This window comes from Staurois parvus, unplaced genomic scaffold (genome assembly GCF_062004578.1).
Source record: "Staurois parvus isolate SC_StPar_1 unplaced genomic scaffold, SC_StPar_1.0 ptg000298l, whole genome shotgun sequence".
In the NCBI taxonomy this organism is placed as follows: domain Eukaryota; kingdom Metazoa; phylum Chordata; class Amphibia; order Anura; family Ranidae; genus Staurois; species Staurois parvus.
This window is the reverse complement of record NW_028318094.1, coordinates 5,229,614-5,246,447: the sequence shown is the minus strand read 5'-3', so window position 1 is coordinate 5,246,447 and position 16,834 is coordinate 5,229,614. Positions and strand designations below refer to the sequence as shown.

At 43.7% G+C, this 16,834-nt stretch overlaps 1 protein-coding gene across 2 annotated transcripts in view; it reads left to right on the top strand.

Moving 5' to 3' along the window:
• The window catches only part of FAM114A2 (family with sequence similarity 114 member A2), a 60,037-nt gene extending 46,380 nt beyond the window's left edge, over nucleotides 1–13,657 (top strand). For both annotated transcript variants that reach the window (XM_089682815.1, XM_089682816.1), the window contains exons 12-14: nucleotides 4,226–4,298; nucleotides 6,336–6,389; nucleotides 7,308–13,657. In XM_089682815.1, coding sequence (XP_089538941.1) covers nucleotides 4,226–4,298; nucleotides 6,336–6,389; nucleotides 7,308–7,394 — 214 coding nt within the window. In that variant the 3' untranslated portion in view covers nucleotides 7,395–13,657. The remainder of the gene's footprint in view (nucleotides 1–4,225; nucleotides 4,299–6,335; nucleotides 6,390–7,307) is intronic.
• Nucleotides 13,658–16,834: the final 3,177 nt, after the last annotated feature.

The following is a 16,834-nucleotide window of genomic DNA, read 5'->3' as shown; positions in this document are numbered from 1 at the left end:
GGGCTGTTCACAGGGAGTTGGCCTGTTTCCAGGTAATTTCTTCTCCGCACTACTCCGTGGTTTTGGGATATCCCTGGCTTCAGAAGCACAATCCGACCTTTAATTGGCGGTCGGCTGAGATTCTCTCGTGGTCTTCACAGTGTGGGGCTGGTTGCATCCATGTTAAGGTGTTGTGTGCCTCCTCGGACTCTGTGTTGCCCATTGACTATGGGGAGTACCTGGATGTGTTTGACAAGGTGCGCGCCGGTGCTCTGCCTCCTCATCGTCCATACGATTGTGCCATAGGCTTGCAACCCGGTGCCACTCCTCCTCGTGGCAGGGTGTATCCTCTTTCGGTTGCGGAGAATCAGGCCATGGAGGAGTACGTTGCGGATGCGCTTTCCCGGGGGCACATTCGCAAGTCTACTTCCCCAGCAGGAGCTGGGTTTTTCTTCGTGAAAAAGAAGGGCGGTGAATTGAGGCCTTGCATTGATTATAGGGGTCTCAATCGAATCACGATTAAGAATGCTTACCCAATTCCGTTGATTACCGAGTTGTTCGGCCGCCTCAAGGGAGCAACGGTCTTTACTAAACTCGACCTTAGGGCTGTGTACAAGCTCGTACGGATCAAGGAGGGCAAAGAGTGGAAGACCGTGTTCAACACCAGAACCGGCCACTATGAATCCCTGGTTATGCCCTTCGGGTTGTGTAACGCGCCTGCGGTCTTTCAGGCGTTCATTAATGATGTCTTTCGTGACTTGTTGCAGCAGTGCATGGTGGTTTACTTGGACTACATCCTGGTTTACTCTGTGTCTATGGAGTCTCATATCCAGGATGTCAAGCGGGTGCTGCAACGGTTACGTGAGAACGAGCTTTTCTATAAGCTCGAGAAGTGTGAATTTCACCGATCCTAGGTTGCTTTTTTGGGCTACATCATTTCCGCTGTGGGATTCTCCATGGACCCTCAGAAGATTTTGGCGGTTCTGCAGTGGCCTCGTCCCAGTGGTCTTTGGTCCATTCAGCGCTTTTTGGGATTCGCCAACTATTATCGGAAGTTTATCAGGAACGTCTCCACGCTGGCCAAGCCTCTCTCAGATCTGACCAAGAAGGGCAGTAATCCCCACGAGTGGTCATCCGAGGCCATTTTAGCTTTCGAAGCTCTGAAATCCGCCTTTGCTTCGGCTCCGATACTGTCTCATCCCAATCCTGGTTTGCCCTTTGTCCTCGAGGTTGATGCATCTGAGACGGGAGTAGGCGCCCTCCTGTCTCAGCGTCGGTCGCCCGATAGACCCCTACTTCCCTGTGGGTTCTACTCCAGGAAGCTTTCCTCCGCAGAATGCAACTACCAAATTGGAGACAGGGAGTTGTTCGCCATTATTCAGGCTCTCAAGGAATGGAGGCACCTGTTTGAGGGTTCTGCGGTTCCGGTTCTCATTCTCACTGACCACAAGAACCTGACGTATCTCTCAGAGGCTAAGAGGTTGACGCCCCTTCAGGCCAGATGGGCTCTGTTCTTGTCGTGTTTTAACTATGTGGTCTTCTATTTGCCTGGCTCCAAGAATGTCAGGGCTGATGCCTTGTCGCGGCAATACTCTGAGCTGTCCAGGGAGGACTTTGAGCCGACCTCGGTCATACCTCTGGATTAGATCCTGGCTGCCATTCGTACCAGCCTGACCACAAGAACCTGACATATCTCTCAGAGGCTAAGAGGTTGACGCCCCTTCAGGCCAGATGGGCTCTGTTCTTATCGTGTTTTAATTATGTGGTCTCCTATTTGCCTGGCTCCAAGAATGTCAGGGCTGATGCCTTGTCGCGGCAATACTCTGAGCTGTCCAGGGAGGACTTTGAGCCGACCTCAGTCATACCTCTGGATTAGATCCTGGCTGCCATTCGTACCAGCCTGACTTCTCCCCTTGGGGAGCAGATTTTGGCGGCTCAAACTGATGCTCCCTCTGAGAGACCGGCTGGTAGATGTTTCGTACCTGAGGGATTGCGCACCCGCCTACTGCGTACCTACCATAATTCCAAGACTGCCGGTCATCCGGGGAGGAACCAGTTGTCCTGGGTCATTTCTCATCTATTCTGGTGGCCATCTCTCCGTTTCGACATCGCCTCATATGTAGCGGCATGTTCTGTCTGTGCCCAGAATAAATCTCCCCGGCATCTTCCGTTTGGCCTTCTGCAACCCAATCCCAATGGGGAGCGTCCCTGGTCACACCTGGGCATGGATTTCATTGTGGACCTCCCTGCGTCTCAAGGCCATACGGTCATTCTTATGGTCATTGATCGTTTCTCCAAGATGTGCCATTGTGTTCCATTCAAGAAATTGCCGACTGCGCAAGAACTGGCTACGGTTTTCGCCAGGGAGATCTTTCGCTTGCAGGGGTTGCCTAAGGTGATTGTCTCGGACCGTGGGAGCCAGTTTGTGTCCAGGTTCTGGCGCACCTTCTGCTCCCAGTTGGGTATCAAGCTCTCCTTCTCTTCGGCCTACCACCCGCAGTCCAATGGGGCTGCGGAGCGTTCCAACCAGGCCCTCGAACAATTCCTTCGCTGCTATATTTCAGACCATCAAGACAATTGGGTCGATCTCCTGCCATGGGCAGAGTTTGCGAGGAAATCAGGTGTCAACTCCTCCTCCGGGATGTCTCCCTTTATGGCCAACTATGGGTTCCAACCCGCTGTATTGCCTGAGTTGTTCTCGCCACAGGACATTCCGGCTGTGGAGAACCATCTTGCTGCCCTGCGTTCTTCATGGGGGCAGATCCAGAGGTCCTTGAAGGACTCAGCACAGCGCCAGAAGCTCCAGGCTGATCGTAGATGGTTGCCTGCTCCTTCATACCAGGTCGGAGATCGGGTGTTGGTATCCACTCGTAACCTCAATCTTTGGGTGCCCGCACCAAAACTGGCTCCCCGTTTTGTTGGTCCTTTCCGCATCCGCCGCAGGGTGAACCCAGTTGCCTATGCCCTTGCTCTTCCTCCTGGGATGCGTATCTCCAATGTCTTCCACGTATCCCTGTTGAAGCCTCTGGTCTGCAATCGCTTTACTGCCTTACTGCCTCGGCCCCGTCCTATCCGGGTTGACAGTCATGAGGAGTATGAGGTGATCCACATCCTGGACTCTCGGTTGGTCCGCGGTTGGGTGCATTTCCTGGTCCATTGGCGTGGTTATGGTCCCGAGGAGCGTTCCTGGGTTCCTTCCATGGATGTTCATGCTCCTGCCCTCCTCCGCGCTTTTCACGCCCGCTTTCCCCAGAAGCCTTATGTTGAGCCGCGGAGGGGGAGGGGCCCTTGAGGAGGAGGTACTAACAAGGTCCTACCTTTCCTCAGGGCTTGTGCTGCTGCATGTGCTGGCATCCATCTTAGGTCTGCAAAGCATTGTGGGATCCTTTATGCTTTTAGCCCTCTGCGGCTCCTCCCAGGAGGTGGCGGCTGATCACATTTAAGTCTGCTGTTTGCAGCTGTCCATTGCATTTGTGTCCTGTCTGTTGCACAGCAGCAAGCTCCTGTTCAGTTAACTCTTCTGACCCCAGCTCTTGCGACCATTCTTCCTGGCTTCTGACCCCTGCTTTGGCTACGATTCCCGCTGGTTCTCGACTTGATTATCCTGGAAGATGACCTCGGCAGGAGAACTTCTGTCCTACCAAGTCATCCGCTGTTGCTGTCGGACTTGCATAGACTCTTGCCTTGTTTCTGTGTAAATAAACCTACCTTTAATTGCACCTCCTTGTGTGTCTGGCTCCTCCCTCCCTGACAAATACACAGTTCTAAGAACTAAGGGTATGCAGACTTTTGAACAGGGATCATTTAATTTGTTTACTTGTTGCCATATTTTGTTTTATGATTGTACCATTCTGCTATGACAGTTGAATAAGAAATAAAAGAAATGTGTTTTCCCTGTTCACTCATGTTTTCTTTAAAAATGGTACATACTGTATATCATCAGTTTAGGGTGTGCAAACATTTGAGCACAACTGTAGTAAGTTGTTCTATAAAATGAGCAATTCGTAGAAAACTTTCAGACCTCCAATTTTTAGAATTTCATCGAAGTCTGTGTTAATTAATAAAGATTCTTGCAAGTTGCATTTGAAAGCTTTCTCAGGAGCAATCCTCTCTGAATATAAATAGGTATATGAAAAGATTCTTGGAAAACGAGCTGCGAGAAGCTTTAGTTTTATAAATTGTTGGTTATCCTTTCAGGAGTTTGATGCATTATCTGTTGACCTATAATGGTCTGTTTATTCTTTAGGATGACAATTATGCTGTGCAAGGAGATCTCACAGCTTTCAAAGAAAATGACCACTCTACTGACAACAGCTGGGGTAAGTGTTGTCCTAATTTGACATGCTAGCACATGCTATATAAGTAGTACAAATACTATGTTAAAACTGGCATGGATAATGCACAGTGGGAGAGATAATTCACCAAGTGTCCAAACAAAATACCTCAACTCTAAAGCCGGCCATAAATGGATCGAATCTTGGCTGATTCAGCAGGGACCGGCTGTGATTCGATCCATCTATGGGCAGGCTGGTTGTACCCGAAAATTGATCCATCCATTGAATTGGGTACAGCTAGCCTGTCCGATTTTTTACAATCAATTAGGGCCAGCAGCTGTAGATGCTAGCAATATTTGTTGTATTCTGCTGGCCGGGAAGGCTCCCCACTGTCACAGCACAATAGCTCCCTCAACTCTGACCGTGTTGATGGGGGAATCCAGCAGTTTTCATTGCAGGAAAGAAAATCGAATCATCTATGGCTTGCTTAAACCCTACCAGTTAAGACTCAGTGTTCTTTTTACCCAATTAGCAAGACTCAGTGTGCCATTGGTAGTCTTCTGCTACAGTATATGCAAACTGAAGGTGTTACACACAGAGCAGCCATCAGAGATTTTGGGGCCCCTTACACAGTTTTAGGCCTGGGTTCCCCCCAGGCCTGACAACCAACATTCCCAAGGGTCTACCCACTAGCCATCCCACCGAGTCCTTCAGTGCACCCCCTTTTATTTTAACACTCTTAGAATTGGTTCACGTATATGCAAATTGAGTGGGTTTTGAATCGCATGCAATTCACATGACATGTGAAATAACATTGCTTTCTCTTGTGTCTGTTCACATATGTACAGTGTATCGTGAGTGCGGATTTAGCGCAAATTAAAAAAGAGTCCTGTCAATTTTCTGAGCATTGCGGTCTGGTTCAGGTGCGAATTCAGGCTCATTGACTGCTATGGGAACCGCTTCTAAATCGCACATGTCATCAGTCTTTGAAAATGATTTCAGCACAGTTTTCTCTCTTCAAATCCTGTCCTGAACCAGCCCCGAACTACTGAACGGCTTTGTAATTCGCTGTCAAAACAGACATTCAAATCCTCACTGCCCAATTCAGCAAAGAGACATCCCCATATATTCAGAAAAGAGACAGCCCATTCCAGCAAAGTGACATCCCCATATATTTAGCAAAGAGACAACCCCATATATTCAGCAAAGAGACATCCTAATCCAGCAAGGAGACATCCCTATATGGCAAAGGGACAGCCCAGTTCAGCAGAGACATCCCCTTATGTTCATCAAAGAGACAGCCCAATCCAGCAAAAAGACAGTCACAGCATACCTCCAAGCCCTTCACAGCTGTTCCCCCTTCAGCAGTGCCTGCCTGTCCTCTCCACTGAGCATCGCTCCTCTGAGGCCCCCCGATCTCCTGCACTAGGTCAGTGCTCTGAGGGTCCCCCTCATCAGAGTCCCAGTTCCATTCTGGGCAGCAAGGCGGAAGCCTGGAGGTGGAGCACTAGCATGCAGTGGAGCAGAGAGGAAGAAGTTACCTCCTTCCCTTCTGCCGGGGCCTGTGAATGCACGTGATTGGTTGCTACGATGCCAAGCAGTCCTAGCAACTAATAATTTTGATAGCGGCGGCCAGCAAGAGACTGGGATTCAGGAGCCAGTGGAGCAGGCAGCACCAGCAGGAGTCGGGACTAGTTGTTAGTGCAAAACAAAGGGGAAGTGCCAATTTGGGGCCCGGTCCCCTTGAGACGACCGGGACCACTACATCTGTATGGGCTGTCCCCACCTGATGGTGGCTTTGGTTACACATAGCAACCAGTACATTCAAGAGTGTCAGCTTACTGATAGCATGTCTCTGAACAAAGCTATTTAGGCAGTTGGGAAGAATGTGATTGGCTGTTTCTACACCAGTACATTCTGATATCTCACTGCCCAATTACCGCCCTCTAGTACATATTTTTCTGTTGTATACAGCACATGAGAATAGTAGGTCAGGAAGTTCTAACTGTCTATTCAATAACTCGCAAATATAAAGGGAGAATGTTGGATTATTTCTAAGCCTTTGTCTTTTTTTCTTGCCAGACATCCGAGAAGTCAGACATCCTGAATCCATTAATTACAGGAGTGTTTTTAGAGGTGAGTCCATTTGTGATTGGGAAATTATTCTTTTCCAGCATACACAGACTCTCATATTATTTATCATTGCCAATAAGGGTATATCTAGATGATATTTTTTGTACTCTTTTCTGGTTTGAAACCAAATATTATGTATCCAATTATTGCAAGTTGTATTGATGTAACCAAGTTTAAATAATTACATACTTCCATTTGTAGAATGGGGGGTTATGAGGAAAAATATATATACACTATATTGTCAAAAGTATTGGGACGCCTTCCTTTACACGCACATGAATTTTAATGGTATCCCAGTCTTAGTCCGTAGGGTTCCATATTGAGTTGGCCCACCCTTGCAGCTATAACAGCTTAAACTCTTCTGAGAAGGCTGTCCACAAGGTTTGGGAGTGTGTCTATGAGAATGTTGGACCATTATTCCGGAAATGCATTTGTGAGGTCAGGCACTGATGTTGGATGAGGTGACCTGGCTTGCAGTTTCTGCTCTAATTCACCCCAAAGGTTTTCTTTTGGGTTGAGGTCAGGACTCTGTGCAGGCCAGTCAAGTTCCTCCACCCCAAACTCGCTGATCCATGTCTTTATGGACCTTGCTTTGTGCACTGGTGTGCAGTCATGTTGAAACAGGAAGGTACCATCCCCAAACTGTTCTCACAAAGTTGGGAGAATGTAATTGTCCAAAATGTCTTGGTATGCTGACGCCTTAAGAGTTCTCTTCACTGGAACTAGGAGGCCAAGCCATTCATGTACTGTCGGCTTTATTTTTACAATGGTATAGAAGTTTTGGATAGCACTACAAGATGAAATCAACACTCGATTATTTCCTTTCCTAATCTGCTTTTTTATTGTAGCAGTTAAATTCCTGTTTTGAAATGGTTTAGTTTCTTTACCTGACTGACTTATTCTATTTGTCTTAATTTTCAGGCCTCCAACAGCGCTTCCTATATCCAAGATGCTTTCCAGCTACTGCTTCCAGTACTTGAAATCTCCCTTATCCAGTGCAGGACTTAATCTTTGTTACACAATACATCGTTGTAGGTTATGGTGCCATGCTTTAACTCAGATCGCCAGGATGAAACTCTTTACTTGGTGAACATGTTTTGCTAAACTGGAAAAGGCAAACAGAAAAAAATGCACATCACAAATTTTTCATTGTCTTTTGCCACCACGAGTATAGGAATTTTGTCCCTTTTTACGGTGTGAATATATGAAAAGGTATGTAAAGGTTTTTGGGTAAAGCAAAGACATTATTTAGGGTTTGAAAATTATTTAATTTCAAATCTCTATAAATGATTTTATTCTTGCCCATATGTTTAGTTGTTAGGCATTTACCATTCTAAATTGCAATCTTGGGGGTACTAAATAAAGCCCATAGCCACTAATCAAATCTTTTTTTTTTAATTCCTAGACTGCCCTGAAAGATTGGAATAAGATTCTCATTGACTGCTGTGTGCAAGGAGAATGCATATTCCTTCAGACACTGTTACTGAATCTGCCTCTTTTTTGCATCATGCTCTAAATAACTAAGTTACCAGCAGTTGCCAAGCAGGGTGAAGATTTTCCTGTTAGGAGAATCTGATTTTTGGCTATGAGTGTTATAGTGAATCACTTAGCATTCACTAGTAAATGAGGCCAGCTGTTTGCTTTGGCCAAATATTCCATAAATGCCACAATAAAAAGTGTGTAGAGCCATCTCAGTAGTTTTATGCCATTATTTGTGTGCCAAGTTTCAGAATGTTTGCCAGCCACCATACTGGAGTTCTGTCATGGATGCAAATTGCAGTCCGTTTAAAGTGAGCCGATGTTGAAGCATATTATCTAACTCTATGGCTTAGACCAGTGGTCTCCAAACTGCAGCCCAGGGGCCGGATACGGCCCTATGCTTGCCTTTATCCGGCCCTCAGGTCTTTATTCCTCCACTGACATTAATAATGGGGCATAATTCCTGCCACTGATACCAACAGTGGGGCTCTATTCACCCCCCGGACACCAATGATTGAGGTTTATTCCTCCCACTGACACCTGTGGTGGGGCACTATTCCTTCCACTGACCCCAACAATGGGGCATTATTCCTCCCACTGATGCCAATAATGGGGCACTATTCCTCCCACTGACAATGATGGGGCACTATTCCTCCCACTGACACCAGTGATGGGGCACTATTCCTTCCACTGACCCCAACAATGGGGCATTATTCCTCACATGATGCCAATAATGGGGCACTATTCCTCCCACTGACACTAATGATGGGGCTCTATTCCTCCCACTGACACCAGTGATCGGGCACTATTCCTTAAACTGACCCCAACAATGGGGCATTATTCCTCCCACTGACACCAATAATGGGGCGTTAACATCGACGCTAGGACAATTTCTACTCTCACGGCCCTTCTAAAGTTCGAAGGGTACTAAACTGGTCCTTTTTTAGGAAAGTTTGGAGACTCCTGGCTTAGACAATATACCCTGTTAAGGACATTTTTTTATATGAAAGGCTTAATATAAAATCTCTAACTTTATTGAGCTTTGAAACACACCAACAAGTAACCTGTGTAAAAAACCTACTTACTTCAGCTACAAATAAATACAGCAGTGGTTTCCAAAAAATGCTGGATCTTATAGAAAATATTTAAAATTATAATGTGCTGCCAAAGCAACCAGTCAGGTTGCAGATATCATTTTCCAATTAAGGTATGAACATGAAAGGAGGAACCTAATCAGGTGCTTTAGAAAAGATAATTTTATATAATAATAAATAAGGCCTGCAGTTTTCTTTCAGCGAAATAAACTATTAACAACATTACAGCGTATTTACAGCAATATTGTGGAATATAGGACATTTAGCTTAACAGATATTCTCAGTTCTGCTTTGTGTGTACTGATTTGTTTGTGTTATGTCATTCAGTTGTTCGCCCTTTATTCTGATATTTGGTCTTTGACGTCTACATTGTTCTTCAGGTATACTTTCGATTTAATTACATTATTTCTTCAGATTTTCTAACATAATTTATTCTGCAGATTCAAATAAACAGGATTCAATTGTCATTTAGAAATAAGGGACGGTTTACCTAATGCTCCAATTTGAATAGATACCCTTGGATTGAATCATGTTTTTTTGTTTTGGTAAGGGACGGGCAGTATGGATGGAGGTAAAAAAACTCTATTAGACATTCCAGCTAGGCCCCTGTTGGCACTAAGTTTTCTTGATTTTCCTTTATTTGACTAGAACTAAATTCAGTGACTTCTTGGATTGGTCCTGGCAAGTGGATGGAGCAGAGAACTAAGATGTAGAGATGCCTTTACCTAAATTCTTGAGGGATATATATATATATATATATATATATATATATATATAAAGTTCCAGGGAAATTCAGACCACCATCACCTAAATACTGTGAAGCTGCCTTTTGTATGCTTTGCACACCTTCGTGAAATCTGCTATTGACATCTGAGACACACAAAGGCAGTAAAGGCAAATATTTTACATTATAGTATAGCAATGCACCTTGATCTCCTGGAACCAGTGAAAATATTTATTTGCATTGTTTTCTGAATGCATTCATTGTGTATTAATGTTCTCTATGATTAAGCTCCACAGAAGGGGTGAAACATGTCAGAGGAGCATAACCAGGAGGAGTTCAGGCTGAAGTTGTATCTTTACCTCTCTATATAGTTACTGGGTCTGGAGTGCAGCGTTTCTATCATCTGTTTCCTGTATTAAAGTGCAGTTTATTGTTTTTTAGTATTTGTTGCTATCTCTTAAAGGGTCAATCCACCTAAAAAGTATCTTTCCGTTAGTGGTACTGGAGAATGAAACCAGACAACAGTTTCTTACATTTTGGTGAGACATATTTGCATGACCTCCTTGTTGTGTTCAGCTGCCACGTACCATACAGGAAAGCATCACTGTTCTTGAAATTTTTTGTTACTTTGTATATCATGAATAGGGGTGGGGAATATAGCCAGGAGGTGTAGCCAGTAAATCTTCACACTGGAATGTCTAATAGACAAGTCAAGCATATAATCTCTGAAGGCTGAGAAGCCTAAACTCTTTTGCATGTTTGTTCCAAGTTTTTAGCAGTGGTAGCTTCCATATTTCTGTCCTCAGAGGTTTTAAATTAGAAAGAGTGCCCATTCAGGGCAAAGTGACAAAGCCTCATACTAGCCCACCTTAAAACCTACTTGTACTTACCTTTACCATGCTTCCCTGCCACCCTGTCTCCAGGAGTAAAAACTTGTGTAAGCTTGATGATGAAGGATAGACACAATTGATGTTCTGTTCAGGTGGGTCTGCCAATTTGCTGCACAAGCACTGCATCCTGGGAGGAAGTCATATGCTCCCCAATAACTGGAAGAACCAGGTACTTGTGCAAGTTCCGATGCTGAAAGAAATGGCGGTGTATCATCAGGAAGGTGGGTCCAGGGAATGACTAGTAAGAGACTTTCTCTTTAAAGTGCACCTGTGGTTTGTCTGGGCCCTAATCTGGAAGAAGTGCATTTAAGATGAAATATGTTTGAGTAGACTGAACTTTTATTAATGTCTATTTCTATTGGATTAGACATTCAGATATTTCTGCCATTGCTTTATGCACTGATTTAATTCCCATTTCCACTGTGTATTTGCTGCAGTGGTATAATTCCTCAGTAAGTCATAGCCTCGTGAATATGAGATAAGGCAACAAACTATCTTCCTCCACTGTGTGTAAATTCTGCAGTGGCTTATTTAGCTCTTCTCTGGGAGGAACTCTTATGAATATAGGTTTAGGCTAAAGAATGGCTGCCTGAATAGGGTATAAATTCCTTAAGGCAGTGGTCTCCAAACTGTGGACATTTGCTTGCCTTTATCTGGCCTTTGGGGCACTTCTCCTCCCACTGGTACGAGAATATTCTGCCAACTGACAACAATGGGACACCATTTCTACCACTGGCACCAACAAAGGGGCACTATTCTTCCCCCTAATACCAAACATGGCGATGTTTACTTTCACTGATGCCAGGAAATATTCCATTCCTGTTGGCCACAGCCTGGTCCCCCTAAAGACTGCAGGACAATAAGTTGGCCCTTTGTTTAGAAAGTTTGGAGACCCCTGCCTTAGGGGAGTTACTGGTTCCTGTATAAGTTGCAGTTTTTTTATATGGGTTAAAAATAGAAAGCTGCTTTCATGTCAATACACTATCAATATCAGTGTGGCGAACAGCGCTTGCAAAATAACACCAAAAATATATATAACTGTATACAATATATAATGAATGCACTGTGAAAAACCACTGTAAATATAAAGTCTGAAAACAATTCAATTTCCAATAAGTTAAACTCTACACATGTTGAACCCAGACTTTCATATAATAAATCACCTTGTGCCTCCACCCTTAATTGGAAAGCAAAGATGGGTGTTTTTCAGGCGGACCTGATTAGGAGTTCCATGCATTCCTATGGACAGGCTGGTGTAAAGAAATTTGTGTCCTTTTACACCCGTCTACCTCCGAATCCAATCTAGTCTGCTAAAAAAACAAAGGGGATGTGTCCTCTTCCGTTTATGTTGATCAGATTGAAGGATAATTTGGTGTAAATGGACAGCGGAGTGCCTTTACTCCTGGCTTCTCATAAAGCAGAGTGAGCTCTGTCTTTGTCCACTGTGTCATCCGCCTTCTGTGCTCTGATCAGCAGGGGATCTGTGAGTTGATTCCCTGCTGCTCAGAACTGGATCCTGCCCGGTGTGAAAGAAGTGACTTCCAAAGTCATATCAAAAGCACTACCATTTTAATAGTGCCCATTGCCCAACACATGTTCTCATCAGAGTGACTTGGACTGGTCTAACAACAAAAAGCATCGCCTTAGGCCAGTGGTGGGCAACCTTTTTTTTCAACTGAGCCAAATCTCGCCAAAACCACGATTGAAATTTATTTTGAGAGCCACATTTTTAAAACTGAAAATACATAGGATGGTACACTGTTTTTAGTTTCAATAAGTTTTTATAGTAATTCATCCCCCATAGTAATTCATCCCCCATATAGTAATTCATCCCCCATATAGTAATTCATCCCCCATAGTAATTCATCCCCCATCACTGGCTATCAGGATGTGAGTGGCAGCGAGACTGGCCAATCATTGCATTTGAGCGCGCTGCCCTGGCTGTTTTTTTTTTGGATCACGCTGCAGAGTCCCTGCCGCCCGAGAGGAGGGAGGGGAGCGGGCGCCCGGCACACAAGAGCCGCATTAAAGCGTGTAAAGAGCCGCATGTGGCTCGCGAGCCGTGGCTTGCCGACCACTGCCCTAGCCTAATTATGTCATTGTGCTAATGCGATTTGCCGTTTAGATCAGTTAGATTGAAACAAGTCCGGTTGTCTAATGTGCGGTGAGGTGCACATAGTGCTGTGGGTACTATTAATTGTGAGCTCTTTTAATATAATGTATGTAATAAATGCGAAGCAATATTTCACAATTGGAAGCATTGTTTCTAAGTATGTTTATATGTATGTATATTTATGGCTGAAGTGTTACATACCTTACATACCTGATATTGGGGAGATGGTCAGCACATTTGCAAGATATTTAACACAAGCAACTTGTGACCTACTAGTGGCTTGCATATTGGTAAGTTGCATTTTAGCTAAGCATGAAGCCACTAGGTAAAATGCTATATGAAAGTCTGACTTATTAGAAAAGGACTTTATTGTGAGTTCTTCATTGTTTTTACCCACAATGCATTTGATATATAGATATATATACACACAATTTTTATGTGTAGTTTATTTTAGTACGTTTTGCATCCCACTGATACTGATAATATATTGTACATTTGAAATTGGGTTATACTAAATAGCAGCAGTATTTTATTTGTTAATTTTAGGTAGAGAATCTTTTTTCTTTTTTTGTTTTATTTTTGGTGGAGCCAGGAGTTTTATCACCATGCCACTGTTAGAAAACTATGATTATTCTTGGAGAAAAAAAATATACCGGTAGCTTCTCAAAAACTGTTGGAAGGTCACTGACAGGACAAGACCCTCAACGCAGACTGACAGTGTGGACCTGTGCAGACAGGACTCCAGACTTGCAATTTACATGACACAAGCATACTATAGCCAAACAATCCATACTACTTGTATCAGGGTAAAATAGAGTCCACTAGTGTCACAGGGTCCCTTTGTCTCACAGTAGTGATCCAACCTCAGTTAATTCTACTAATAGCTCAGGAGTAAAATCTGTATTTTTTGTATGTATATTTGTTACTTGTATTGATAAAAGAAAATCGTAATAAACTTGTTTATCGTGTCATCTTTGTGTATAAGACTCTTCAACTTTTTAGTGTCTTGAAAAAATGGTAACACAAGATGGAAATCTTTAATAAAGCTGGGTTAGAATTTTAATTTCCATAACGAACCAGATTATAAGTGCCAGTTCACACTGCCCACACACTAAACAGCCACGGTTTAGTGTGCGGGCAGCTCTGCATTTCAGCTGCAGTCAGTCGGCAGTAGGGGGCAATGTGATGCACATTTCAGCTCTTGCACTATTGTGCAGTGGCATATGATGCCTTCCTGTAAGTATGAATGCAGTTGGAGAAATCTCCCATGCCAGCTATTGCATTCAGACAGCCACCATAACTGTCAGAATACCCGCACAGTGCCTGCATCTAATGGACGCAGTCACTGTTCGACCATCAATTTTCCATTTGGCTACTAACTTTGTATTCAGCAGGAGGTGATGAAAGGGCCATCCACAGCTTGAATTTTGGCCTATTCAACAGGAATCAGCCGAAATCTGAGATGTGTATGGCAGGCTTAACTTTTTCTTTAAAGGCAAAGTTCACCTTTGGAATATGTTACACCCATATTTAGGGCATAACTTGTAATATCTTAAATAAAGGAAAGCGCATTCCTTTATTTAAGTTATAGCACTAAGAAATTTATTTGGTTTCTTTGAGGTGGAATTGCTGCTTTAAAGTATTAAGGGTGTGGCGCTTTTATTACACTTGTGATATAACTTGTAATATGTTCCATTACTGGAAGATTGTTCAAAGCAGTGGAAACTACAGTTCCATATTTCTAAATGTAAAATATTGCACCTAGGGAAAAAAAATCCCTTGACATAGAACAAACATTGGGGGTATAATAGTGGACAGCACAACATAGGAAAAAGATTTGAGAGTACTTATTTCAGATGATTGCAAAATGAAAAAACAGTGTGGCCAGGCAGTAGGAAAAGTGAATAGAATTCTAGGATGAATCGTTTATGGTGGGGGTACTCTGATGAGTGTCATGTCCCTAATACATAACTAAAAGGACTATGGTGCAGCACAGTGGCTAAAGGGTTAGCACTTCCGCCTGGCAGTACTAGGGTCGTTGGTTCAAATCCCAACAACAGCACCACCTGCCTGGAGTTTGCATGTTCTCCCTGTGTCTGCGTGGGTTTCCTCCAGGCACTCCGGTTTCCTCACACACTCCAAACACATGCTGGTAGGTTAATTGGATCCGGTCTATTTTGGCCCTAGTATGTGAATGTAGGAATGTAAGATAGGGACCTTAGATTGTACGCCCCTTGAGGGTTAGGGACTGATGTGAATGCATGATATATATATATGTATGTAAAGCGCTGCGTAAATTGATGGCGCTATATAAGTACCTGAAATAAAAATAAATAAATATTCCCTCAATAGCATTTTCAAGGAACTATTCCCATGACTTTTTGTAAAAAACGTTTTAAGATTTTTATTGCAGTACAAAATCAAGTATCGTAAAACCATTAATATGGCTTACATGTCACAAAATACAAAAACTGTCAATAGATGATACATAAAAAGCCTTCACATGACCCCACCAACCTGAACAACTTAAGACCCATCTCCTTGCTCCTATCCACCTCTGTACTCCTAGAATGCTTAGTCTACAACCATCTTAGCTCCTACCTCACTGAAAACAATTTTTCTGACCTTTTACAGGCTGGCTTTCGCTCACAGCACTCCACAGAAAGTGCTCTACTAAAACTCACGGTTTACTAACTTCTAAAACCAATGGCCACTACTTCATACTCTTACTACTAGACCTCTCTGCGGCCTTTGATACTGTTGACCACCCGCTCCTTCTCAATAAACTCCACTGCCTTGGTCTGCGAGATTCAGCTCTATGCTGGTTCTCCTACCTATCACAGCGCTCCTTCAGTGTTATGTGTATCTCTGTCTCCTCCTCTAAACAACCTCTTTCTGTAGGGGTCCCCCAAGACTCTGTTGGACTCCTTCTCTATCTACACCTCCTCTCTTGGTCACCTGATAACCTCCCATGGCTTCAAATACCACCTCTATGCCGATGACACCCAAATCTATCTCTTTACTCCTCACATCACATCTTTAGTCTCTTGCATTACTAACTTACAAACTGACATATCAGAATGGATGTCTCATCACTTTCTTAAACTAAATCTCTCTAACACCAAGCTGATAATATTACCTACCGCTCGAGCACTCCTAAATGGCTTTTCCATCAAGATCAATAATACAACTATCAGTCCCTCCCTTCAAGCCAGGGTACTAGGTGTAATCCTGAACTCTGACCTATCCTTTTGACCCAAATCCAATCGTTGTTAAAAGCTTGTAGACTTCACTTCTGTAACATCTCCAATGAAATCACCAGGCTACTTGTTCACTCCCTTGTTATCTCTTGCCTTGACTATTGCAACTTCCTTCTCATAGGCCTACTTCTCTGTAGGCTATCCCCTCTTCGGTCTATAATGATTGCTGCTGCCAGGATCATCTACCTTACCAACCACTCTGCCACCCTTCTCTGCCAATCCCTCAACTGGCTTCCAGTTGCTCAGCTGATTAAATTCAAAATACTAACAACAACATACAAAGCCATCCACAACTCTGACCCGAGCTATATCACCAATCTTGTGTCCAAGTACCACCCAAACCATCCTCTCCTCTCCGTTTCTCTTATGATCTCCTGCTCTCAAGCTCCCTTGTCTCCTCCACCCATGTTTGTCTCCAGGACTTTGCCAGAGCCTCTCCCATCCTCTGGAACTCTCTACCTCATCTGTCCTGCTATCCCCTACTCTGGCTGCTTTGAGATGATCACTGAAAATTCATCTCTTCAGGGAAGCCTATCACGCCTCCGAATAGACATTTATCACGTCCATCACTTCTTCCCCCACAGTCATAACCTTTTGTTCCACTTGCCCCACCCTATTAGATTGTAAGCTCTTATGAGTAGGGCCCTCTTAATCCTCTTGTTTTGATTGTATTGTAGCTGTACTGTCTACCTTTATACTGTAAAGCACTGCGCAAACTAGTATGTTTGTATGTATATAACGACCACTGGGGCCCACAGATGCCAATCCTAGGAAGTAAATAGAATATATCCGTTAGGGCTTTTCTAAATCCTAAATACATATAGCATATATACATAAGTACAAAAAAGACTTCAAACATATATTTGTGGGACTTTGATGTACTCAAAG